General features: G+C 39.2%; 1 protein-coding gene across 10 annotated transcripts in view; it reads left to right on the top strand.

The window, feature by feature from the left end:
* LOC135492891 (ankyrin repeat and SAM domain-containing protein 1A-like) overlaps window positions 1–25,804 on the top strand; it is a 79,722-nt gene that overhangs the window by 50,117 nt on the left and 3,801 nt on the right. For 9 of the 10 annotated variants that reach the window (XM_064779585.1, XM_064779589.1, XM_064779584.1 and 6 more), the window contains 7 exons: window positions 663–950; window positions 1,108–1,242; window positions 1,484–1,555; window positions 2,064–2,087; window positions 5,379–5,465; window positions 8,187–8,324; window positions 25,217–25,367. In XM_064779585.1, coding sequence (XP_064635655.1) covers window positions 663–950; window positions 1,108–1,242; window positions 1,484–1,555; window positions 2,064–2,087; window positions 5,379–5,465; window positions 8,187–8,324; window positions 25,217–25,366 — 894 coding nt within the window. In that variant the 3' untranslated portion in view covers window position 25,367. The remainder of the gene's footprint in view (window positions 1–662; window positions 951–1,107; window positions 1,243–1,483; window positions 1,556–2,063; window positions 2,088–5,378; window positions 5,466–8,186; window positions 8,325–25,216; window positions 25,368–25,804) is intronic. The other variant, XM_064779586.1, reaches the window with a different exon arrangement.

Genomic DNA, 25,804 nt, shown 5'->3' with positions numbered 1-25,804 from the left:
CCACCTTGGAGGAGGAATATTCCGTGGTGAATAACCCCTCTAAGTACGGAGTAAAGGTGAAGAAGATCTCCTCCAGCTGAACTGCATGTCATTTCTATTTGGTAACTGTTAGTCTTTCCACGACTCCAAATGTCTTAATGCATGCTTGCATGGACTGTTGCTTGATTGTTCTTTTCCGTTTTCAACGCATCAGTTTCAATTCATCGAGATGTTACCTACATGAGTAATTTAGGAGCTGCTGTGGACAAATGGCTTGAACTATGCTAGTAGGGCCTTAGGTTCAAACCCCACTGTCAGCCTGAGGCAGGTCTATTTGTCAAACCTGCCTTACTGTTTTTCTTGCAATGCACACACTTTCCAAGGCCTCTGCCAGGCACTGTCCAGGGCAGGCTGCTCAGTAAGTTGGAAAGCCTGCCTTCAATACAAAAGATAAGGCAAGATTCTCAGTCATTCTCCAGGGTGAAATTGTTGATCAGGCCCTAAAATGGGTTAGAAACTCAATGGTCTATACAAGATGAAAACGTCATTTAGTTTGGGGGTCCTTCTCGATGATCCCGAGATGGGGGCAAAGATCTTTGATAATATTAAGACCTCCTGTCCCTCATTTGCAGTCACATATCAGTCTGGCTTACAATACTATATCTGTGCCCTCTATCTTTCAGACGTGGAACCTCAGCCCAGTCAGTGTAGGCCCAAGTACTGACGAAGTGTTCTCTTTTGGTGATAACTTAGAGTCGAAACAAACAGATGTAAAAGATTCGCCAATAAAAGATATTAATCTATTCAAAGATTATACAAATGTGAAATCGACAGTGGAACCAAGTTCTAACGGGACTCATGGCAGTGTGTCTAGTGTGTCGACTGGGAGCAGTAGTAGTATAAACATGGGGACGAGTTCAATAAGGAGGGAGAAACGGCGGTCCCGTCACGAGGATCAGGTCATTCGGAGGGTACGTTTGGTTTTCATGAGGTAGACTCATCATCATGTTCATAATGACTCTGACTCTGTCAAGAAATGAATTGACTTTGCTATCATCAGATGAAGCTTATTCCCTGTGATGTGCCTTTGTCTCAAGATGTCATCTATATTCTTTTCTATTCATTTAGTCAAATCGTGTGAGTTATTCCGGGATTGACCTTCGACCTCCGATAGAGACAATGACAGAGGCAAACGATGAAGTCCATGCGTGGCGCCATCGGCCAGAGGTGCTTATCAAGGGGTGCTGTAATTATGTTGCTCATGTAAGTTGCTGATAAGAACTTGAGGGAAACCTCTTTCAGGAGTATCAACACAGATTGTGACTAGTTGAGCCATCTTCTAACAGATGGCACCATTGTTGATTCCGCTCGTACAAAAGATTTCTGCCTTCTCTGGGGTTTGCCAAACAGTAAAAAGGCCAGCTCCCTCCTCATATGAAACGTTTGAGCTCTTCATCTTGCTGCTTTCTCAGGTTCTAATTGGCCTATCACCTTTCTCTTCCAGTACCTAGGTTCGACTCTAATTCGAGATCTGCAAGGTCTTGATTCGACCAAAGAGTCAATAGTAAAAATGAAGGTACGTCTAGATGGTGCTGCCCCCCGGTGTCATGAAGCATAACAACTTGCTCTGGACGTCTAATACAAGCTAACTTGGTTATTTTTTTCATCTAACTGGGTTGCTTTCACAAACTTGAAGGAATGATCATACACGAGCATAAAATCGGAAGCCAATTCCAGAAAATCAGTTTCTCGATCTTCAAGAATCTACCTCTGTAGCTGCAAATTGATTGGGGTTGTTGTTGACAAGAAATGCATTTGCTAACTCCATTCCTTCTTGTTTGTTAACTTTTGGTGATGATCAATTTGAATGTCACACTAGTGGACTGAAGGTGTCCGACCAGTTTTGTGGTAGTGGAGTCTCTTTTATAGTGTATTAACATGAATTGGTTGTAAATAAATGATCATCTGTTCTGGTTTCTATCCTGTGTAGTAACATGCTTGACAATCAGAGATGAAATTCTCAAATAAAAAAAATAAAAACCTCACCTTGTTCTAATGTGGGCTCTGCCTCTTCTCTCCTGAAGCAACGATACTGGGAACGAATACAGGTTTGTACCTCATTAACATCTTCTGTCAGCTGCAAAGTTTTCGCGCCTTATAATTTTTGCCATTCGTTAACATTTTAGAGGAAAGAAACTTCTAAAATTTGGTGGAATACGCAATTTCTTTTGGCTTTTCAAATAAAAGCAATTTTTGTTTTGGCGAATTGAGATTATTCCAAAATTTGTGAAAATAAAATGTGTGTGAAAACTTTGCGGTTTGCAGTAATCAGAATGCTTTGCTTGCCTGTTGGTTTGCTGGTTCTATATGTACTGTATAATTGCTTCAGGCTCTGTCTTGTTTTTACTTCAGTTTTATTCAATTTGTCAGTCTATTATAAAACCAACATTTTTGTAAGGGTATCATTTCTCAGATCAATTTCATTTTATTCAAAATATTTTGTTTATTTGGCTTTATTTTCGTATTCTAGAATTTAGGTAAATTTAGTTATACAGATCTATCTAGAATTTGTGATGTCATGTACTGTAAGATTCAAACCATGCCTGGTAGTTCAGTCAACTGTTAGCAGGTGGCAGCATGCATTAGTTCATGATGTACATGTAATTCCAAAGCTCCACCAAACTTTGTCCATTTGTCCTTTTGACCGAATAGCAAGTAATGTACGTGTAACTAACTCGTGACATAACAAGTTGCACAGAATTTGGGATGGCAAAAACAAAGAGTACTGATTAGGACAAAACCTCTTGAAATATGAAAGTTATCCTTTCTTGGGAGATGGGCAAGAGTTTCTAATGTCTCATGAAAGTATGCGATCAGAAAAACGGTATAAAAACGGTTTTAGAATAATAACAGATTTGGTCAAAGTATGTTTGATATTGTTAGGAGGAAATCAGGCAGATTTCGCAGACAAACTGTTGTCTCAAAACTTTTCCAACTTTCTACATAAAAAAAGTTGTTTTGTTATCGACAGTGTGATGGTATTGGCGTGTTAACGAATTCTTTCTGTCGGAAGAAAGTACGAAAGAGAAAGTGTGCAAAAACCTTATCCTTACAGTAAGATCACATATCACAAGTAACTCCCAAGAAGTGTCGGGCAAAAATGATAACAAAACAGCAATCATTTTATAGCTTTGTAAAGGTTTTGTACAATGATAGAAAAAACTTCGAAAATATAAAAAAGCTGCGAATATATGTTTGTCAGAACATATCAATAACATTCATCTGATTTCTGTGGTTTTGATATTTGAATATGATATCTGACAATAGAAATGGCATTGTCATACATAAAAAGGTTGATCAGGTATCATGTTTGCGGATGAAAAAACTATTCGTTTGACTAGAAAGCTTTGAGACACAATGTACCATTCATGGAAAAAATATGAGAAGGGGATATCAATAATAAAGCCAGTTTATCTACATGTGTCATAAGCAATGACACTTCTATCAAACTGCCTTTGAGTTAAGAGGGCATCGCGAAGTGCCTTGTTACTTACATGTTTTCACAATCAAAGACGGGACAAGACATTTTTGCAATATTCGTCAGAAAAAGGGTGGGTGCAACTAAAACAGTTTCTTTGTTACTCTTATGACAGAACGTGATCCCCAAATCAGGGATACATTGCCCAAATCAAAGAAAAACTCCCCAGCTGTAATAATTTGTACAAAAAGCCACCCATTTCTTAATTACTCCTTAATTGATTACTCCCATTCTGTCTTTGCTGTGCTTCCAATTGAACTTTTCCACATCTTCTGGCGTTCCCGACGACGGCACAATGCAAGGATTTTGTCACTTATTACAAAGAACATCAACCTGCTAAGCTACTGGTAGAGAGTTGAATATCGCACTTTGAGATTCCACGTCGCGGAGAAGTAACAGACAAGATTGGTGGCACACAATCGTGTTTCCTCCTAATGTTAAATAACAATAGTTAGGCAATCTCCTAATGAAATACACACACATTTTACGAGATTAAAGACGACATTGAAGATCGTGAAGTGAAAGACGCGTGTTCACAGAACCTGACTTGGCAATTAATTTGGGAAAATCGGCCATCGAAGTGTGAAAACTTCGTAGAATGACTTGTGTGTGGTGCAATTAAGGTTCAAATCTCTAATGGAGGGATTGATTTCTAATTAGTGTTTATGGAAAAGTTCATCCAAGGTTTGCTTTCACGTGGGATTTTCAACCTCTTGGTTTTAACCCTTGATAGTGAGTTCTCTTTTACAAAATAAGTGCTGCATGGTACCATAAGAAATGGCTGTCTAAGCACATCAGCCAGAAAAATACCTCTTTATTCTCACTAACGATCTTAAACCTGATAGTCCTTAGTTCAAACCAACTTGGCTTGAAAAAACTTGTTGAAAATGCCTCAATATTGAACATGATTAATCAATCTTAGACAAACTACAAGCTACAGAACAAGCCAATGGCAGACAAATCTAAATCTTTCATCAACTAAAACCTATTTAAAGAATCTGTCACCAAAATGACAGGTCGGCCTGATTACATAAGCAATGATCTAACTTAATTACCTAGAAGAAACATTTAACTTGGTCTGAATGAGGAGACAGGATGTTTTCATACCCTCCACAGAAACCTCATGGAAACATCGCAGTCTTATCTTGATTTGCCCCTGAAGGGACGTAAGCCTTGGGCGAAAAAACACCCCATGAAAATAGGGCAGTGACAGTTCACTTTGCTGACAGGAAATTAGGAGTAAGATTGCATGATTGAGAGGCAAAGCAGCTAATTGACCTTTTAAACAGAGATTATTAGACCTCTTCTGCCTTGAGGGGTAAAATAGGTGAACTTTAAAAGGCCCTAGGCTGTTCAAAATGAAAGATGGAAATGTTTTTCAGTCCTGGTTCAAGGACAAATAAGAAAATTAACTTCTAAGTCATCCTCTGGCTCTATACCGTTGCCTTCACATATTGCTCAAGGAGCAGCCGTGTTTCATATCGCCGATGGCCTGAACATCCTCGGGAAGTTTATCCACAAACTCGCCCCGATTTTTCCGGCATTTTATGCGGTAAATCTCCACAAAATGACAAGAAGAAACCTATCAGCTGATCAGGTATTAGCACAGGTATTTGATAGTGTTGTAGCTAGTGCTAGTTACAATGATGAAAGCATGCAGTGATGGCAGTGGTTTAGATGATGATATAATAAATACATTTTTTTATTTTTTGACGAAGTTTGGACCAGGGGGCTAGTATCCACAGCCAAAGGACATCCAGGGGGCCAGTGGCCAAAGGGTTAAGATGGGATGTTTTTGTTCTGGTTTGAGATATGGGTGATAAGAGTTGTGGAAATTTTCCTTGATCCTTCTCTTTTGCAGAAAGCGACAGACCAGATTGCCAAAGTTCCAATGATAATGCTCTCCATTACCTTCAAAGGGGTGAAATTCATCGATGCCAAAACTAAGGTAAGAGCCCAGGTTGAAGAGTCTGTGTAGCTATGTGTTGTCTTTAAGCAAACTTTATTTTGCTGTATCCAAATAATTGAAAATAAAAGATCCAACAGGACTCGAGTTTAATAGAAAACAGATTAAGTTTGAAAATAAGGCAGTTGGGTGGAGTCAAGTAACCGTGATATAGACAGGGAAAATTAAATTAACTTTTGAATATGAAATTAATGTTTTGACATTCATGACATGTAAAAATCTGAAATTCATAAAACTGATCATAGGTTGTTCTTAGAAGTAGCAATCTTTTCATTAGGCCGATTATTTTTGTGCAAGGTTGTGATTTCTGACCAGAATGGTCATGTGGCCTGCAGCCTTCTGATGAAATGACCTGGACATTGATCAGCATGCCTCATTTCATGTTTAGAAAATCGTCATCGGTTAATGCGAAAGTTCATGATTAATGCGTGTAGTGTCGAGATACGAGTCCTGGACAATTTCATGACTTATGCGTCGCCTTGGGCACTGAAATATTTCGGTGGAAATAAATTTCAAAATGTCCCAAGCAGTCGCAATGGTCCGATACCTTCCTTGTAGATGCGTGCTGCATCAACAATAGTGCAACAGTCTAAGATAAAGCACCCATTCCACTGTTTAACTCAAGTGTCAAAACCATTTGATTAGAAACGATGTAAATGGCGGTGTATTAACGGAAAGAGACAGCGAACGTTCGCCAGAGTTTCATATCAACGATGACGGACTGAGATCGGTAATGAGAACGAGAAACTACGCGCCAGCCTCATTGTGGCGAGGTATCATAGCGTATACGCAATTAGTCCAGGTCCAGCGCACATTGCTTCCCGTGTTAAGAACCCGAGTTAATTGATTATGAGGCCCAGCCATCTCTTACTCTGACCACTGGTCAGGCATCATGGTGGAGGTTTTCCCTCGTCATTAACGCCCAAACAGCTGGACCATAAACACAGGCGCCATTAGGAACCGCCTCAGATGACCAGACAGACAATACAGGATCGCAGTCATCGTAAATGAAGGATGAGAAATTGTCACCTAACATGGAAAATCAGCCTGAAATGACCAGCGTGCAACTAGTCACACTTTCTGCTCTCGTGCCTCCGAGTGGACCTCAATTCAATTTTCGTAAATAACACGCATTTCCCGCACTTAATGAGCAAGAAATTTGAAATTATCTGCCCCAGTTGAAATGGCTGTGAATGGCGTCTATCTGAAGTTAACTGACCGCATCTCCCGTGATTTTGTGTGGGCAAGGGGGAGAAATTGAAGGACTGGACGAGTTCGAACCATCTGGTGAAGTCCGTGTATCTGCCCGAGCCAAGTTGAAATCGTATGATGGAAATATTGTCTACGAAAAGCTTTCTTAGGTGTCAGCTGAAACTGCTTGTCAGCAATTGTGCTGGGGTCTTTTCCTCGTCATGGATGATCCCATGTGCACTGGCCAGGATTATATTTTGAACCTCAGTAATCAAAAACATGGCTTCTCGCATCAAAAGGCTATCACTAGGCCGTCCGTATTGAAAGCTCCAACAAGTTGGCCTCCAACTCCTGCAGGTGATACCCCACAGGTGAAGACTATAACTGACTTCATGTTGAGTTCAGGGTAAAGACATTTTTTCATCGGGGCATTTTCTATGCCGGGACCAATTTAGGGGAAAATAACTCTTTGTAATTAGGTATAAAGATACAGGGATTCATCATGTGGTATTCTGACAGTTTCGTCTCATATTGCCCCGGGGGTTGCCCAGGACACATCTTGTTGGGTGTAATAAATCACAGAGAGTTCTTTCACCGGGTAAAAACATCATTCACGTTTCTCAAATTGAACGCGATGAATCTTTAGTCGTTGTTACGATAATAATCGCAGCAAGCAGCATTCAGTGGCGGGATTTATCATCTTTTAACACCTCGATATGACAGTTTATGCCTCGTGCCCTGAGGGGGTTGCCGATAGCCGAACACTTCCAAACTTACAGTTCTTTAGGCAATAACAATACGAAACGGACAGAAAATAATGGTGAAGTGAGGGCCATGTTCTTGCAGATGGTCAGAAATAACAACGTTTTCTCCCGTTATCTTCACGATATAATTTATCTTGTGTTCCGAGGTGATCAACACAGATTGTCGCGAAGCCTTGCGGCCATTTTGTAATGATGCCGTTTTCATAGGCATTATCTGTGTGACTTTGACGGATCACTCGAATACATTAGTTTTCATGATCTCCCATCACCACGGTTAGAGATCTCTGTCCCCTGGGCCATTTTGTGTCATTATCTTGAAAACATGCGGAAGATGTTTACAATAATGACTCTATTAGTAGATGCTGCGCTGACTCTCATGTCTGTATAACTTCCAAACTGAAGTAGAGGAGGAATTCCGTACACTGCTTTCGTGTTTGAATTCCATGTCCCTGTTGCCCTTCCCCCAAGACTTTTAGGAGCCAGCTCCACCTTGCCTTTTGATATTTTAGGGTCAATAACATTTTTGAGTGAACATGGCTTCTTTCTAAAGCTTCTGATGCTGGGTTTGAGGTTGATATAGTCTTCCTCTGTCACCTACAACCATTGTCAAAATCATCTACTTGTCGGTCCCGTCATTTCAAATTCAAGACTGAGTGGTCATCTTGTCACTATGTGTCCCTCGAAGCTCGAGTGTCACAACTGGTGTGTGACAATCTCGAATGTCGATTTCCTCCTTCTCTCTTTTCAGAAAGTGATCTGTGAACATGAAATCGGCAACATCTTCTGCGCGTGCCAGGATTCGGATCATCTCAACTTCTTTGCTTACATCACCAAGGACCTGGCCACAGGGAAACACTACTGCCACGTCTTCAGTGTCAAGACTAATGTAGGTAACATTGGTAACATCTTAGTCCTATTCTTTAACTCTCGCAGAGCTCCAGCTAGTCTCCAAAGAAGACATTTGGTTACAGTACTTCATCTTGATACTTGACTTCAAGCAAGTTGCAGTATTTTGAGTCGGTACATATTTCTGTTATTGCTGCACACTCCTGAAAACATGAGGATTTAGAGTAGCGTAAATTACTCCATTGATAACTGCATTATTTGTATTTAAAATATCTGGGTACGCCCCTAACATGATTTTTTCATTAATTTTTCAAGAAAATTCAGCAAAATATCGAAGCGACATCAGGATATGAGTTTTTTTCTTGAACCCCTGGTGTTGCAGTCAATATAGCCAACAATTTGAAAATCTCATTAGTGCTAGAACTTGAATGTTTCACCTTGCCTAGTACCAATCCTCCTAACACGCAATATCACCTTTGCAATGGGTCATTTTGAGTGATCTCAGTGTTTCACAATAGTTATTTGTGTTTGAGTGGACAAAAACACCACAGTTTTCAATTAAATTGGCAAGTTATTGCAACCGGGTGACAAAACAGAAAGCATTTAAATATTCTGGATGTTGTAGATTTGTCCGTGATTTGTAACTTCTCGAAAAAGGGCACCTCCACTGAAAGAGAATTTCGACGATCTTTGTCCCGCGAATGGGATTTTCGTGCTTTAGTGGTCGGCGATATTACTGATTTCCTCAAGCTGTGTACTTTATTAAAATCTTTTGAGATAAATAGTTGTACGTTTATCTAAAGAACAATATGTGGTCGCATTTGGTTCTAAAGGTGTTGGCGAAACTTGGCTCGCCAGGACAAAATCGCCCTCGATCGATCTCATGGCTATTTGTCCCTGCGGTAAATGATAGTATTGAATACGAGGAATGAATTTCCTGAAATGGTGATGTAACAGAAGTGGCGTTTTGTCGCAATGCGTGCGTGATGTCCGAGCACTTTGAATAAGCACTTTGTCAACATTGTCTCATGATACAGCCATTTTGTTAGCTCTGGCTGGCGGCAGTGTTTCGATATGTGGCACCTTATTTCTAACTTTCAGTCCTCTAGCCCTTGGAGGGGTTAAAGAAGATAATGATAAAAAACCTTAATTTTCCCACAGAATCCAACTACCATGACTAGAATAATCAGCAACAAATAAGCTGCAAATGTCTTTAATCCTATTTGACAGAAATCAATGTCATTTTGTCAACTTCCTAATCAGCCTAAAGTTCAATCAAAAGCTAAGCTAATTAGCGTCAATTTTCTTAGGATTCTAATTAGGGATGAAATTGTCGTGGCAGTTTTATAGGTTGAAATCAAAGTCCGGGTTTATGGGGCTTCGTCTTTTGTGTGGTATTGGTGATCGTTTTGCATCGAATTTAATTGGTTGAATCTCATTTGTTTATTATTTTGCCTGCATCTTCACCATCAGAAGACAAAGAGTAGTTTTGAAAATCCTTCTATCTCGCCGTCAAGATAGGATACTTGTAGAAGCCTCACAGTTTTTTACTGCAAGCTAAGAGAATTAATCTCCTCCAAAGACAAAACCGTGTACCTGGTTTGTCGAACTGATATTGTTTGGATAAATCTAGATACTCAAAGAAACCTAAAATGTCTGTAATATTGTATCACACAATAGTTCGTTCTCCATTCTTCTGTCCGATGGAGTATTTTAACATCTAGTTCCTCTACCAAAGCACAGGTGACAGCACAAGTCCTTCAGAACATACTATCTGATTTGACGAATTGAATAACGGTTGATTTATTTCAGCGACTGAATTGAGTTCCTTCGGAAATATCTTATATTCTGTCACAAAGAACAAAATTATATACATGTCAGGAAATTTTAATTTTGATAATTTCATAAGTTAAAAGTTGTTCCTTTGTCCTATAGCTATTCAAATGGTGTCCGTCCTTCCATCCATCCATCTGTGGGGATTTTTGTGATTTGTATTATAGTTTGTCAATTACTGTAAGATTGCTGTTGATGTCTTAGACGTTTTAAGTTACCTTCCAAACTGAAAACAGTGTGCTCTGCAATGCATGTATAAAAAATAAAAGCATAACTCAGTAAAGTCTTAATAATTTCACGGCAGCATGTTGTACGTAAAAGTTCTGTTGCTTTTTGTTCAACTAATTTTCAGTCAAATTACCACCAGGGGGTGTTTCATCTTCTGGCCAACTATTCTCTCTGTCCTTGATTTTGGTAAATTAATGATTATTGCTTCTTTGATTTTGACCGTTCTGTGCAGTAATTTTTCAGACCCATTTATATTCTTAAATGAGGCGTTTTATTTCTACTTCAAATTATCCACGGAGTTTCACGTAATGTGCCTTTGTGAATGAGCACACATGGCATGGATTCAGAATTAAGAAAAGCCGTCAAATGAGTATTCACTCTGTATGAATGTTTAGCTGTCAGAATTTCATAATTATTAACTTCATGTACAGATGGCAGGGCAGTGACCAGTAAGAAATTGGCGAGCATTCATACCTAGTATTTACAAATGGAAGGAGCTCTTCCTCTTTGATTTGAAATCTTGAGGGAAACTCGTCTGATGCCCTATCACTGGTCATCATGAAATTTCCCAGTTTTGACAAAGAGAACGTTAAAAAAAATTGGAAGTATAATTCTTGGGTAAAAAATTCTGCACTGGTCAAACTTTGCCTGAAGCGAGACCCCTGACCTTAAAGTGCACTAAATACTAATGGCCGAGGCGCCAATTGGTTTAGACCCTTTATTTAGCAAAATGGAATTTTGGCTCTCGGCAAAAAAAGCACAAGGTCTGTCTGTGACAAGGGCACTGTCATAATCTAACTCGGTTCGATTTGTCACAAATAAAGGAGATCAGGACCCCATCATAACACTTGAGGGTCCGTATTTTTATGCGCGTAGGGTTGCGCAATGCTACAACCATACTCTTGTACTCGAGGACGGGATATTTCACCCCCTACACCAGTTCGGAGCCACAATCTAATTTTCTTTATGTATTTGTTTGTCTAGAATGTTTAAAAGTTCTTTTGAGAGTTTAAAGTGCCAACAGGGCATTTGCGGATGTTTTTATTTTGAATTCAACCCCTGATGCCCTAAGGCTAGTTGACCTGAAGTTTAGACCTTAGTAATTTTGTCCCCCATTAATTTGTTTTTGAGTGGGTATAATACACTCAAAGGCCTATTGCCCGCCTTTTATGTTCGCCTTTGCTGCTCTTGTATAGCCTGTTGTACTGCTAGCAGGCTTGAATTACTGCATTTTCAACACCTTTTCTTCAAAATTGTTCTTTGAATTTGAACATTTTGAACTACAAGGAAGAAAACTCAAATCTTCAATATTTCCCACCAATGTTAGGACAACCTACAACTCAAAGATCAACGAATCGAGCAAAAGACATAGAATCTGGCAGTATATTCCTCACTGTCACGCAACTTGTTCATCAAATTCAAAGCCTTCCTGCTGATTGATTTTCTTGAGCGGCCTTTCAGAGAAAACAGATAGTTTTGTCTTTTAACTATTGTTGTCCTCACTCATTACATGGAGCCAGAGAAAATGAAGTGGGGCTGGTTTCTTTCTGTCCTCTCATTGTCATGCCATCGTCCTTCCACGCTATCAACTCCCCTCGTCCTTTCTTCTCCCAGAAGGCCAACAGTGATGATGATGGAGAAGTCCTCGCTACCTCATATTTTTCATCCCCCAATACAGAACGAACCTGTTGTATTATTCATAAATGTCTCATCATTTGGATTCTTTCAGTGAAAACAAATAGTCCTCTGTTCTTTCTCGTCTTGATGCTAAAGATATGGAAGACCTTCTTCTTTTTCTTTATGGCCTGGGATGATTACAGGGGACTTGGGATGCCTCCTCTCCGCCTCCCCTTACAAACAAAAGGAAACCTGTTGTGTTAGTTATTTCTCCTCTCACCTTGGGACCAATGTTAAAATATCATTAGACAAAAAATAAAATCGGTATTATGATACTAATGACATGTTTTTAAACAATTGGTTATATACTGGTTTTGTGTATCATAAAGACTGTGTTACATTTAATGATAATGTTTTATTGATGCTTCTCCGCGATATTGCTGTGTTTATTTCTTCATCCCAGCTGGTTTTAGAAATCAACGTCAAAAGTTTTTGTGCACATTTATACCAAAATGCCATAATTATCTTGGTATGATGCATATACCAAGCTGTGCTGATCGAGACAATGACAACCCCATTTCGATTGTTCTCGGTATCAAGACAAGACGTCATTGTAAGATGCGAAGATAACGGTGATTATCTCAGGAATCATCTTCTAATACATTTTGTAATACATTTTTTTCCCTAATTGATTCTTGTATGGTATTGTTGTTTAATCATACACCGTGCAGGTGTGCACAGTTGTTTTGGCCTAGATCCTGAGAGTGCGGTACTTCTTGATGAATATCTGCAACATTAGATGAATATCCTCCGAAGTGAAAAAAGCCACACTAGATGACAGAAGTTTTGTTGATTGCGATCAGTCGGTGGTGGGATTGGGTCTTATTATCAAATTTGACCATTTAAAAAAATGTCAGGTCATAGGTTGAGGGTTCATACCCACAACAAGAGTATAATAAACCTTACAAGTCAACAGGACACAGAGGTGGGATTCTAAGTTGACAGTGCAGTGCTCTATCTTGCCAATCGACTGACCCAGCCTGTCCCAAACATGATGGATCATCCCCTGTGCATTTGGTGACAGGGCACTGGACCCTTAAATGATGGTATTCAAGCCAAATAGCACAATTCTCAAAACCCTTTCACTTCTTTCCGGGAACATTTACGAGAATTTTGTCCGTGATTTTTCAGCCGGAATCCTCCAACATTGACTGGCACATTCGCCCATGATGTCGCACTGTTATCTTGTCAAACGTCACAAACGTTACAATTCGGGACTTCCGCTTTTTATATTAAACTGGGACGCTCCGTTAGTCAGATTGTTGAAAAATTTCGCAAAATCACGCTGGCAAATTCTGACGGATTGTTCATTAATTCCTGGCGTGATTGACATAACTGTTTGGATGTAGACGGAGAATTTTCGGATGTCATATTAGGATCATGATTGTCCGTGACCCCCCATGATTGCCGGGCAGTCAGTTTAGACAGTTTGACGGACACTTTTAAAGCAAACAACAGTTGATAGGATTGGGTAAGACTTCGCTAACTGTTTAACCATTTTAAGTCTGATATAAAGTGGACTTAAATGTTAGTTCAAATTTCATTTTCTTTCTTCCAAGTTGCAAAGTAGAGTTTGGTAATTTCTCAACGTGGAAATGAACTAAGTATTCAAATGTGTCTAAAGCTATACTGTTTAGGGTAGATCATTTTTAAGGTAAGTTAACTTGGCCATGATTGCCATTTATACTTTAGAAATTCTTCTGAATTTCAAAGTGAATAGCATTCACTCACACAGATCACAGCCCTTCAAATATTTTTCGTGACCATTTCACCAAACTATTTCCAGCCAAGTCTGCGCAAAATAAACCAGAGAAGAAACTGTTAGAAATCAGAGTTCGGATTGCGGAAACCGAATAATCATCAATTTGCCAGATGTTGGCCTACACGGAGAGCGCGCAACCCCGGACACAAACACACGATGAGAACTATCACATAACCGAAAATCTAAGGTTCAAGATCGCCTAATCAAAGAGCAGGAAGACATTGTGCACAATACCGATAATTTTTCTGTCAAAATTAGCTTCGAGTGGGGCTATGACGTCTCAGGGAACAAATGCACGAAGAATGAGAAATTTGTCGGCAAACTTTGACGGGTTTGAACTTCCTCTTTAAGCTGATAATGACCGAAACGCCATTCTGTACACCACGTTAAAAACGTAGCCAATTATTGGCAAGAAACTTGTCACATGGGTGAAAAAATCTCCCACAACAAGACAACGCCGTGGGCTAGCGGTGTCGGTAATTACGCCGAGTTGACCCGCATGTTTTAGCCTTCTATAATGACGCCACACCATTTATATAATGTTTTGGATGATGCGCCATATCATTGCGATTCTTCCGCTAGAACGGTGCCGTTTAAAAGATAAACAAAAATTCTGGTGAGATTTAATACACGCCACAAAAGACCGACAAGATCGAATAGATATCACGAACAATTTTTGTCTCCTTTTATCAAATTTGGACATAGATCGTCCCTCGTAGTTAAGAACCAGGTCAAAGGTCGTAAAATGCCGTGATTTTCAAGACGTTCATTTTCGACAGGACTCCTGATAGGATGCTGGGTATTGTCCGATTGTCCGGACGCATTTGCTCAACCGGCGTAATCATGTATGCAGCGAGTGACACCGATTGCGAGACAAACGAAACGTTGTTGGGGACATAATATCATCATTTGACGTGCCGTCCCCCCTGCGGCCAGCCGAGTGAATCCTCGTCCTCTGATGCCGCCATTATAAAGTCTGGCGTTCCGATAAACACTCATCACACCAGTGGACCATCTGATTGTGTTTTGGAACCAGCAATCATCAAAAAGTTACACCCCGGGCAAGTGGTTTGAAAACATCTCGAAATAACTCCGGACATTCCAGTATCCTCTGACAATTCAGACTCCATCCGTCCCCTGTCATTACAAGCCAAACGAACCAGCAGCGTTTTTTCGCAAAAAATGAGGTTCAGCAAGTGCTCATCAATTCTGTTTCTGTGAACTTGAAGATAACAATGATGAAATTATTGCCAATTGAGATGCATCATTTCAAATGTTTAGGGCAACTGGGTCTGTCAAGAAAAGGAAAATTTATAGTCTTCTAGCTCACAGTGGAAAAGAAACCCTTCACTTAACTCGCCAACTTTTTGCTTCACGAACGTTTCACAGTTTACAGTGTATCATAACTTAGACATTAATCCACAAAAAAAAATTTATCTCGAATCGTCAACATTTATTTCACAGGTGTCGTTGTGAAAAAATTAATCACAAATTTGCGGCTTATCACATTCTCGTTCCATTATATGATATTCACTCGGTATGAAATTATCTAATTATGTAGTTATCTCGCTACGAAAATCAAATATTTCCAGCAGATCATTATGCAATTTAAAAACCACATTTTAGGCACTGCCGGTTGCCAGTGCATGAATATTCTCACCTCTGAGACGCGGATACATGAGGGAGCTCGAAAATTGAAATGGTATTCATATCAAATCTGATAATCGTGTTTCGCAAAGGCTTGAAGTCGGAAAATTTGCCCAGCGAATTTGAAAATCAAATCTGGCGAATGGCTTTCCACCGTGCACTTCAATGCCTTTGTGACCAGCCGTGTGAACTCGGGTAGAGACACTTTTAATATTTTTAATATTCCTTTACCGTGCGTGTAAGTCAGTTATGAGGGTCCCAACGGGCAATGCTTTGAAGTGGACAGATCTAATTTTCTGCACCAAGAGGAATCGTGTATGAGTCGCTTGACAAATTTACCGCAAATTTTATTGCGGTTTTGAGGCTGTCACATCAAATACTCCATTTCAAATTCACACTTGGAGGAGTGCGGAATCGAATTTTTGTCATTGATTGAGTTGAGTTACGGCTATACATTATTGTCACGCTGATCATATTTTGAGCAGTTTTGGTGATGATATTGAGTAGATAGCCTATAGGAAGATTTTACATAGTATTGCCAACATTGTACCCTTGGAACAACTTTCAAAATCATGGATATTTGGTCAAATGCTTTATTGAGTAAAGAATGATATGACTGTATACTAGTGTCACCTACATTTTTATTGAACTAAACTTCAGAAGAAGCTGGAATTCAGAATAATATGGGATTTGGAGTTTTGAGGGATTTAACAAACTAAATGGGCTGTCATTTACAATTAGCCAATTTTTGGCACTAATACCTTCCCCTTCGTCTTTGGTGCAGGGTGGGCAACACACCTCGTTGAGCCAAATGGTATACATATAGCTTTCCCTTATACAGGCCAATGAAATGAGGTGGTTACGGTATAGTTTTAAGTTTTGCTAGCATCGAGTTTTGATCAAGGTTACTCCTTCTAGTTGCTCCTCAACAGTGCTCCAAACTAACAAGGGAGTTGCTTTGGCCTGAGCTGGGCAAAGTATGTAGAAACCAAATCCGAACCCAAAACTTTGAATAGATTTCAAAATGGCCTATAATTTGGAACCGAATGTGACAGCCAACTTATAAAAGGCGGGAACATAGCCCAGGGGCTTTATTGAGCTCTTAGGCCTAATTACTTCGCCACTTTATCGAGGTGTTATGAACATGGATTTTCCTAATCCTCGGGTCAGGTCGGTTTGTCTCCACTGAGCAAATGAGCAGAAAATTCTTCCAATCGAGGGTGAACATTATTTTGTCTTGGTGTCTCAAGCGGTTTTAACGTGTGAAATTTATCATGAAATTTTGCTCAATATGTCTGGTGCCATTTTTGCGGTCTGGAGCACTAATTCTAATCTCGGCACATTAGGTTTTCTGATCCTCTGCTTTTATTCGTGGTCAAAACTTCCATAAATTTGTTCAGACAATCTGGGTGGCGTGAAACTTGGTGTTGTACAAGGGGCGATCATGTTGAAGAAGTGATTTTATTTGTGTGGAAAATCGAGGAGGGACTTTTTAAGCTTGGGTATTAACTGTGAAATTTCTAACTTGACCATTCACTATGGTTAGCGCCCCCTGATTTTCAGCTTATTTCCTGCTTATTTGACCCATTAGGCATCTAAAGTCACTTGTCATTTCTGTGGAGTGACAGGGCACACTCCTTCAACCAGACTTTGGTTAATTTGTGGGTGAAGAGCGTCAGGGGAGAAAATTATTTGATATGTGTGTTTTATTTTGTTTGCTTACCTTCGTTTGTGTCGTGCAAAGGCCCATCTTTGCTTGGGGTACAATTTGACCAATCCCTCCTTGTAGAAGAATTCATTTAAAAACCAAAGGTTTTAGAATTATAACGTAACCTGCATTCTGCAATCAGGTCTTGATAGCTGTACTGGGTCTCAATCCTTTTCATATCATCATGTCTTTGTTTATTTTCATTAGAAATAATGAAGAAAACAGGCAGAATGGAAGACGGATCCAGTTCTCCATCCATGACCCAGAGATGATTATACAAAGTTTCCTCATCCGCTGACAGTTTTGTGGAACAATCTGCTTTTCAACCTAATGGTTGGCCAGCTGGCAGATGTTACAAGAAAACTAACTTATTCAGATGAATGACCATGAAAAAAGGGTACAAGTGTGCCAACCACATCAAAGGGTCCACGAAGGGTTAAGGCCCTCTTCCGGATCCACTCAAAGGGTCCTCGAAGTCTGAGTGTTTGGAATAAGCCTTCTTAAATTGTCCTTATAGGTCCTTATACCCTCTCAACGACTACTTAAAAACTATAGAAAAGGGCCTCAAGTGGGGCAATCCTGTTGGACAAAACAAACCCTCTTAAAAGGTGGCTAATCCCTTTTAGACCCTTAAGATCAAAAGATTAGATGCCATAAGGTGCAAGGGGAGAAAAAAATAAGAATTCGAAGCCCATTTTCATAAAACCAATTTAGATTTTACTTTTATAAATAGGCCAGTTTGACTAATCTGTTATCGTTTTGAAAAGTTATGAATAAAAATTCCATCCCTGGGTGTAAATCCCGGCCGGTTTCAAAACGAGGAATGGTTCTATTCTTAAAGGGTCAAAAAAATGTCCTGAAAGTTTCCAGGGGTTAAATTGGTGCAGTTTTTGGGATTGATATATAGAGGTCGCTTAACTCAGATCTTTAAAAGACAGCCTCAATGTGTTAGAATTCCTGTCACAGGTTGTGATGTGATGTTGTCGCTGCTGAGGTGAACTCTAGTTCACTCATTGAGAAGTTGAAAAAGGCTTTAAAATATTCTCAATTTCCCAATTTTTGATAATCTTAGCTATCCCAGGCTTTAAGCAGATTTTACAGGTGTGAGGGGCCAAAGCACCACCTCACAATTTCCTTTGATCCCGCTTCCAAACAATGCGATCTGGTGGAAAACCCTGAAACAAACATGCAAAAGTAAAAACTAAGAAGGAATACAAGGAAGGAATAACAGTTTTGCAACTTGGAAGTCTTACAGCAACATTTGCAGCTGTAAGGGGTCAAAACCTGACCTTCCGACTTCCTCTGCTTTCTCTGTCCCTTCCCCTCTCCAAAAACACTCAACAGAAGGGCCAAACAACAATGAGATGTTACTGTAAACAACCCAGGCACCCCACTTCATTTCCTCAATGTTTTGACAACCTCTGATCAAAAGATCAATTTGTTCTCCCATAGAGATAGGGTATTTTGTCAACAAATAGAGTCATAAGGGACAACTGGGTGAACACTAGCGCCCTTTTCTGAGTCCTGTTAGTGGCTTCCTAGGTCCCCGGGCTGTTTTTGTGGTGTGGGAATTGCTTCAAAATCGCCCCCAATCCTGCAAACTAGCCTAACCATGAAATTTTGAAATAGTCAAAACTCGAAAATGGGATGGGGGGGGGGGGATTGAGGGTTATGTGAGTCAGTTATGTGTTCTGTCTTGTAAGTCACCCTCACCATTCACAAGTGTCTCTTTTTGGATGTTGAGTTTATTTGAGTGTCCACTTCTCATAAACTGAATCCTGACAATCAATTCTATTGCCATGCCAAGTTGCCATATTTGTCAGCCAAGTGTTTGGTCAACAAACACTCCCAGGACACAAGCAGCTTGATTGCTCTGTTCACAAATCAAGAACTAAACATCGAAATAATGAATAGCGCCTCTTGAAATGACGACTGAGATTGACCAATTGTTCAGGCTGGCACTCAACAGATTGGAAAATAACTTCATTTTCCTCCGCTGTTTTCATTCCAGCTTATTTTGGAAACAAATTTGTATCGAGCAATTATTATTTTGTCACCGGGAGAATTTTGTGCCCTGTCCCTTCTGGCTGATGAGTTTGACGTTTTAATTGACTCTGGAATGTTGGGGAGGCAAGTGCTTGGGTGGGGGACATTATTTTGGTCATCCTAAATGTGGATCATCAGTGAAAATTTCATTTCATTTCATGTAATACTCTGCTAGGACATAAGATAGTCCATTTTCTTCTTCATTTATTGTAACTTTCTGTTTTTTCCGAGACATATAAGAAAAACCTTTGACTTGCCATTTGCTGAGTTTTCGAGTTTATCCAGATTACATTCATCTCAACATTGATCCCCATAAGAGTTGCTTATTTCAGACTTCTTATGGGACATGCTGTATACAATTTCTCACTTACAGACAAGAGTCAACAAGTACACAGCCGAAACACACAAAAAGGTGAAATCCTAATTAAATCATATTGTCCAAAAACAACCGCATTTCCTTCATAAAACGTAGACAAAAGGCAACAACTAGACACCTGTAAAAATTCCGACATACCCTCTTCAAATATTTCTATTTGCTAAAATCACCTTCACAAATTGATACAAAACATTTGTGAGTAAATTAATGCCCCTTATAGGGACTATTATTGCATTTATCCCCCACCCAGAGGCACAGGAATGGGAGGGGAAAATCAAGCCGGACAAACACTGCTAAAAGACTGAACAAATAAGGGACAAAGTGTCCTGTTTGCTTACACCCTATTTGACGTGGTCAGTGGTTGACATAGGATTTAAGATGTTTTAAGTTTCACACTTAATTCGGTGGGAACCATTAAAACCTAACAAACCGACAGGATTAAATTAACTAGGCCTATAGATTGAGTAAATAAAGATATTTGTGTATGTGAAATTAAATTTTTGACTTGGTGAGCTAAGCTTATGACGTTTATGCACAAAATTAGGCCCTTTCAGAATCTCCATTTGGGTCATTTTTCGTGTGAAATCAAATTTTTGACTTGTGGGTAAGCTCTAGAAACTTTGTAAACTGCATTAAGCTTATTCAAAATGGCTACTTTGCTCATTTAGTTTGTGAAGTGAAATTCGATGATTTAAGCTATTTGAATTTGCATGCCAATTTTACCCTTTTCATTTTGGCGCCTCTGTTCTTTTTGCTTGTGAAGTCAAGTTTGCGATCATATCTGACTTAAATCATCAAACTCATTGAACAAATATGACAAGGTTGGTCATAATGCCTTATTTTGATTAGACTGGCATATTTTTTAATTTCAAAACTAAATTTCATGCTATCTGCAATATTACCAGAAGAAAATGAAGTTCTTTCCCAACCTGATGGTCACGATAGTTAAAAAGGTGCTGGAACTTACTATTTAAAACATCAATTAAAATTGTACAATTAGCATTATCAACACAACCAATAACACTTGAGATATCTAGAATAGGACAGAAAAGTTGTCATCAAAGCAAATGAATAATTATCAATTAAAAGGCCTCCAGGAAATAAACACATTCAGCAAGTTAAAAACTACTAATTTGTCCTTTTGCTTTGATCATCAAATGCGTTAGGAAAACTTTGACAACATCAAAAGTTGGAGTTTGGTCTACAAAGAAAAGGTGAAAAAACACTCAAAATTTGAAGTGGAGGACCAGATTGATTAAGGGCCTCGATTCTGACCATTATGGCCTGGTATCCTGAGCTATTAGGCCAATAAATTAAGGATATTGTGTACCCACAAAAGGTGACAAGCACTTTCTCCCCCTGGGGCTGTCCTTAAACCCCAATTGCCTGATGAATTGACCAGGATAAACATGTACAGAACGGATTTAGTCCCTGCTTCAGGCCATAATGGTGGACAGTGGGTTTAGCACCCAATAACTTCTCAAAGGGTCAGAATTTGACCAATGAAATTTTGACCAATGTGTGGGTTTCCACAACTGGTGACAAGGCAATGATGGCAGGAGTTCCAAATTTTCCATCTCTTTATTTGTGACCACTGAGGTCCAGGTTATAATTTCTAGTCATAACCATTTCTCATCATAGTGATCCCCCATCAGCATATACAGGCTTTGTTGGTGACTCCAGTTTCCTCCTGCACTGTCCAGGTTTTGCTGCTAAACATTATATTTGACTTTCTCTAATGTTTTGGCAACTTCAAAAACAAATCAATTGCTATTATTTTTAATTATAACCAGTCGTCATGAGGCCAGTGACTCACTAAATTAATAACGAGAAACTTTGTGTTTTTCATCAAAATGAAAAACTGAGCCGTCTCTGATTGAAGTGGGGCAATTTTCCGTCTCATTTCGTCGTTACAGTCACGGCCAATTATCAATTTTACGCAATTGGCTAGCAAGAACACTAAGGGTTAATGGGTCAAAATGTAAAGAAATTCTCAAAACGATATAATCAAAATTGCAGGTATGGGTTTCGAAGATAATTGAGGCGAATAAGGTTTATAAATTTTAATGAAAAAAGCTTTTGAAATTTCGAAGTCTGTTGGATAACTCCTGTCTTTTTGGAGTAGAATCACCTCGTTTGTCATTTGCGGCTCAGTGGACTCTTACAAGCCACAAAGTTCTAATTTGATGCTTTGAAATAAAAATTTACGAGATAGATGTTTTTGGAAGATTTTGTGGATATTAGCCTACTGTGTGTTTAGTCATGATGGAAACGCAGGTCTGGATTAAACACACAAGCAAATCAAGATTGCCATAAACTTTCTGAAATATTTTATCAAAAAATACCAGTTGAAGAATCTGCATATTTCGTTTGACTGGTATACCAGAAAAAGTGAAATAAAAAAAACCTGGGGCAGTATGAGAAAAAAAGATTGAATTCTTGTTTTTAATTACAGGTTTTTTGGCAGGAAATTTGAATTTTCCATTTCAATTGCAATACGTTTCCGTCTCGACTGGTGTCCCACCTCGGGCATTTTTGAATAAGTTGTGCATATTCCAACCCCCTGAAAACAATACCTATTATTTAGTGACCAGATTTGATGTGTTTAAACAATTGGACGAAATTTTTCCATCTCAATCGAAATTTGGGGACATCTATCATGGGTTTAGCCTGACAGGCCCTTTTCACCGAAACCAAAGCAGCAGAAGTCATGTTCCTTATCAAGGTCTCTCAGATTCTGCAGAATTTGATAAGAAACCACCAGTTCATTATATCGGCCAAAACAATGAAAAACATACAAAATCAGAATATCAACCACAAAAATGTGAAATTTAGTAGTCTGTAGGTTTTTTCTCAAGAAATTTGGAGGGTGTCACCATGCAAATTTCACAGTCTGTTGATAAAGTTTGAAATCTGTTTTCGTTAGATATATCAATCAGGTTATAGTTAGAAAAGATGTGGAGCCTGTTCCTAATTAACAAGTCTTTCTTGTCAAATTTGTATTTTTTGAATAATATTTCATCAATGTTTGGTGTCAGATGTATAAAGAAGTTTCACTGAGATTTGCATCCATACAATTTCTTCTCAATTAAAGATGCAAAAACTGTATCTTAACATATGTTGCTCCCCCTCGATCTTTTGGATCATAAAGTTCAAACGCAAGAAAGCCAAATAAATGAATGTGAAAACCTACATAACTTCAATAGTAAAAACACCGTTTTTTCTAACAAATTAAGCACATTTGATGTCACATGCGCACAAAAAACATAAAAGGAAAAGTTGAATCGAAAAAATTATGCCCCGAAGATTTAAAATTTACCTTGTCATTTAGGATCTCATTTGTCAACCTGATGCGAGAGGTTGCCAAAGATTTTAATTTTCTCAAATTTTGCGCAGCCAATCATCGACGTTTATTTGTTACTCTTTTTCCGCCACGCGAAAACAGAAGATATTGTCCAAGATGAAGTGATCGCCATTGGGTCGGAAGGGATCGTCTTTGTGGTGGAGGGATACGTGGAAATCTTGTCACCGCCTGAGCGCACCCAATCTGACGATTTGAAATGGTTTCAGAGCCAATAATATCGGCGGTGACACTTTGCTGATATTTGACTCCGAATCGTGTCCCCGCAATTTCTGAACGACAAAGACAAAGCAATAGGTTATTTTTCGTGGCGTTTTATTCATTTTGCGAAACCAGTGAGCAGAAACTGGAGTGTCTTATGCATATGAAATAATATTAAGCATGACTGGTCACGATTGCCCGATGCTTTCTGCAACTTCCAAAATTTACATGATGCTCGACGGTGAAAAGCAAACATAACAATATTGGAAAATTTGAGAAGTGATGCATAAGATATTGAACTTTATTCCAAAAAGAGTTGCTTTTTGCGTGGTTTTTAATTCAAATTTTTTTATCAACCCTCTTAGACTGGTGATCTTAATGTATGATCTCTGAGAGTTTCGGGAGTAAAATGTTGAAGATCATTTCATCTCAAAATCAGAATGTTAAATTTGCTAACACTTAATCAAAGTTTTAGTTTGGTTTCTGTAAAGTAGTGTGATAAATAGTAACAGTAATGATAGTGGAAACAATCCATTGTACCTTATTTAGAATAACCAAACACTGTAAAATTGCAAAATTTCTGTGGCAGGAAGCTTGGTTTTCTGCAATTGTCCATGGAGCCCTTGCCAGCATTGTTTACAGTGTCAGAACAGGAGTCATTAGACCTCTGACAGGAAACCACATCATGAAATCACCTCCGAGAAACTCATGATGGAGACTCAGCTATATTTTTCAGGAAGATTTTTCTGAAATCTTATTGGAGCATGTTAATTTCATCACGAGCGTAACATCGCTTGTTCGCATTGATGCTTCATTTGAAGACCAGTAACCAGATGATCGGAGCGATGTATCACATCGAGACATTAATTAACGAGAGCCTTAATGAATTTTTCTGAAAAGACCAGCTCGCTTTTCATGAATTGCGAGTAACAGGCGTAAAATTCTTCAAGGTTTGATTGTGTGGGCTCATCCGGGCCTACGATTTGAATCTATCACGCAGAGTGGTCAAGACGTCCGGGAAAATTCTCAGTGCGGTGTGGTAATATCCCGTATCATGAACACCTAACAAATGCGAAACAATGTAAATAGCGGAACGCACAATACCGCTGACAAGTTTCCTGCAATTAATTTTTCCTGATGATGAAATATGAGAGAGGTTTTTACCGGTCACTACTCCTCGTTTCATATTTACGAATTAAGTCCCTAATTTAGTCTTTCGGACCAGGCGCTGACGAAGTAATTTTTCCATCCTTATTTCATGTTCATATCTAATATAATTCATGCGAAAGTTTAGATCAACTTGACGTGGTTAGTTTCACAGGTTCAAATTTCCCAGCCAAGTGTACATTCAAGTATGGGGAAATACGGCAAATTCATGGTGAAATTAATGTTATTTTCTTGCGAGGGATTGTCAGGATTTCACGCTGGCATCACCGTGCGCGATTGCTAGAAGAAATAATCATGTTTGTTTGCCACTTAATGACCATCCCTCAAGATTTTTGCCGATTATTTGCGTTTATTCGCCGGATCACTCGGCACCTTCTTGGCCTGCATAATCCATTACGGCTTATCACGTTACCGTAAACCATTTCTTCACGTTACGTTTCATCGCGAATATTATCACAACGTTAAATGCTCGTCAGGCGAGATTTAATGAAATTACCATAAGTAAGTTTGACGCAGATCAAATCCATAACCATTTATTATTGCTCGGTGATTTCTACACTGGTCTATGAGAGATTCCTCATCCTATCATGAGTGGTATGCAAAACCTATCCAAGCCTTGGCTATCTCGGGTATACCAGCATTGCGGGACGAAATATCAATCTTGCAATTTTACACATCTCTTAGTCCTGAATATTGGACATAGTGATATTTCTGTGTGTCTATCATTCACATGGAACTTCTAGCATGAAATGTTAAATATATTTGTTGCCTTTAGATATCCTGAAGAGGTGGGTATTCCTTGACATGTGCCTCATCCTGATCAAGCACCAGGCATCATTGACAGTATAGCTCTCTCATTTTCTGTGTCATGCAAGGGGAGGAGTATGAGATGATATGAAAGTAAACTTTTGATTGATTTCTTACAGGACCTTGCAGCAGAAATCATCCTGACGCTCGGAGAAGCTTTCGAAGTAGCCTACCAGGTGGCACTGAAGGAACGCGCACTACAAACAGAGAGAGAATATGAAGAACAGCTTGATGAGACCGAGCGAGAGTTTGAAGCAGCACTAAACTGAGGTATGCTTGGAGAATCGTGCTTCTTGTTGGTTTTTCATTTGCCAATTGGTTTTTCTCTCCTGCAAATCGTATTTTTTTCTTTTGAAAGATGACCCTCAAGTCGTTGGTGTGAATCCTGGTTAGTTTAATATCTAAGGGTGTCCTACTCCATCTTCTTCACACTTAATTCTGTCTCTGTGAGCCTGATTGTTCTTTAAATACCAGCCCCGCCCCTTGCTATTGTGACGAGGAATTCACCAAAGAATTTCTAAGTTAAGTCACAGCCTAACACCATGACAGAGAAGAGGACAATCCACAACATGTCGTTAAACGACTTACAGAAAGTTAAGAATGTGACATTATGCAAGGGCAACACATCCTAAATTACCACGCCATTCTCCAACAATATCAACCAATCCTATGCTTCATTATAAGTCAATTACTGGCGCTCAACCCCG

Source organism: Lineus longissimus, chromosome 8, assembly GCF_910592395.1.
Source record: "Lineus longissimus chromosome 8, tnLinLong1.2, whole genome shotgun sequence".
Lineage (NCBI taxonomy): Eukaryota > Metazoa > Nemertea > Pilidiophora > Heteronemertea > Lineidae > Lineus > Lineus longissimus.
This window is presented reverse-complemented; position numbering and strand designations above follow the sequence as displayed.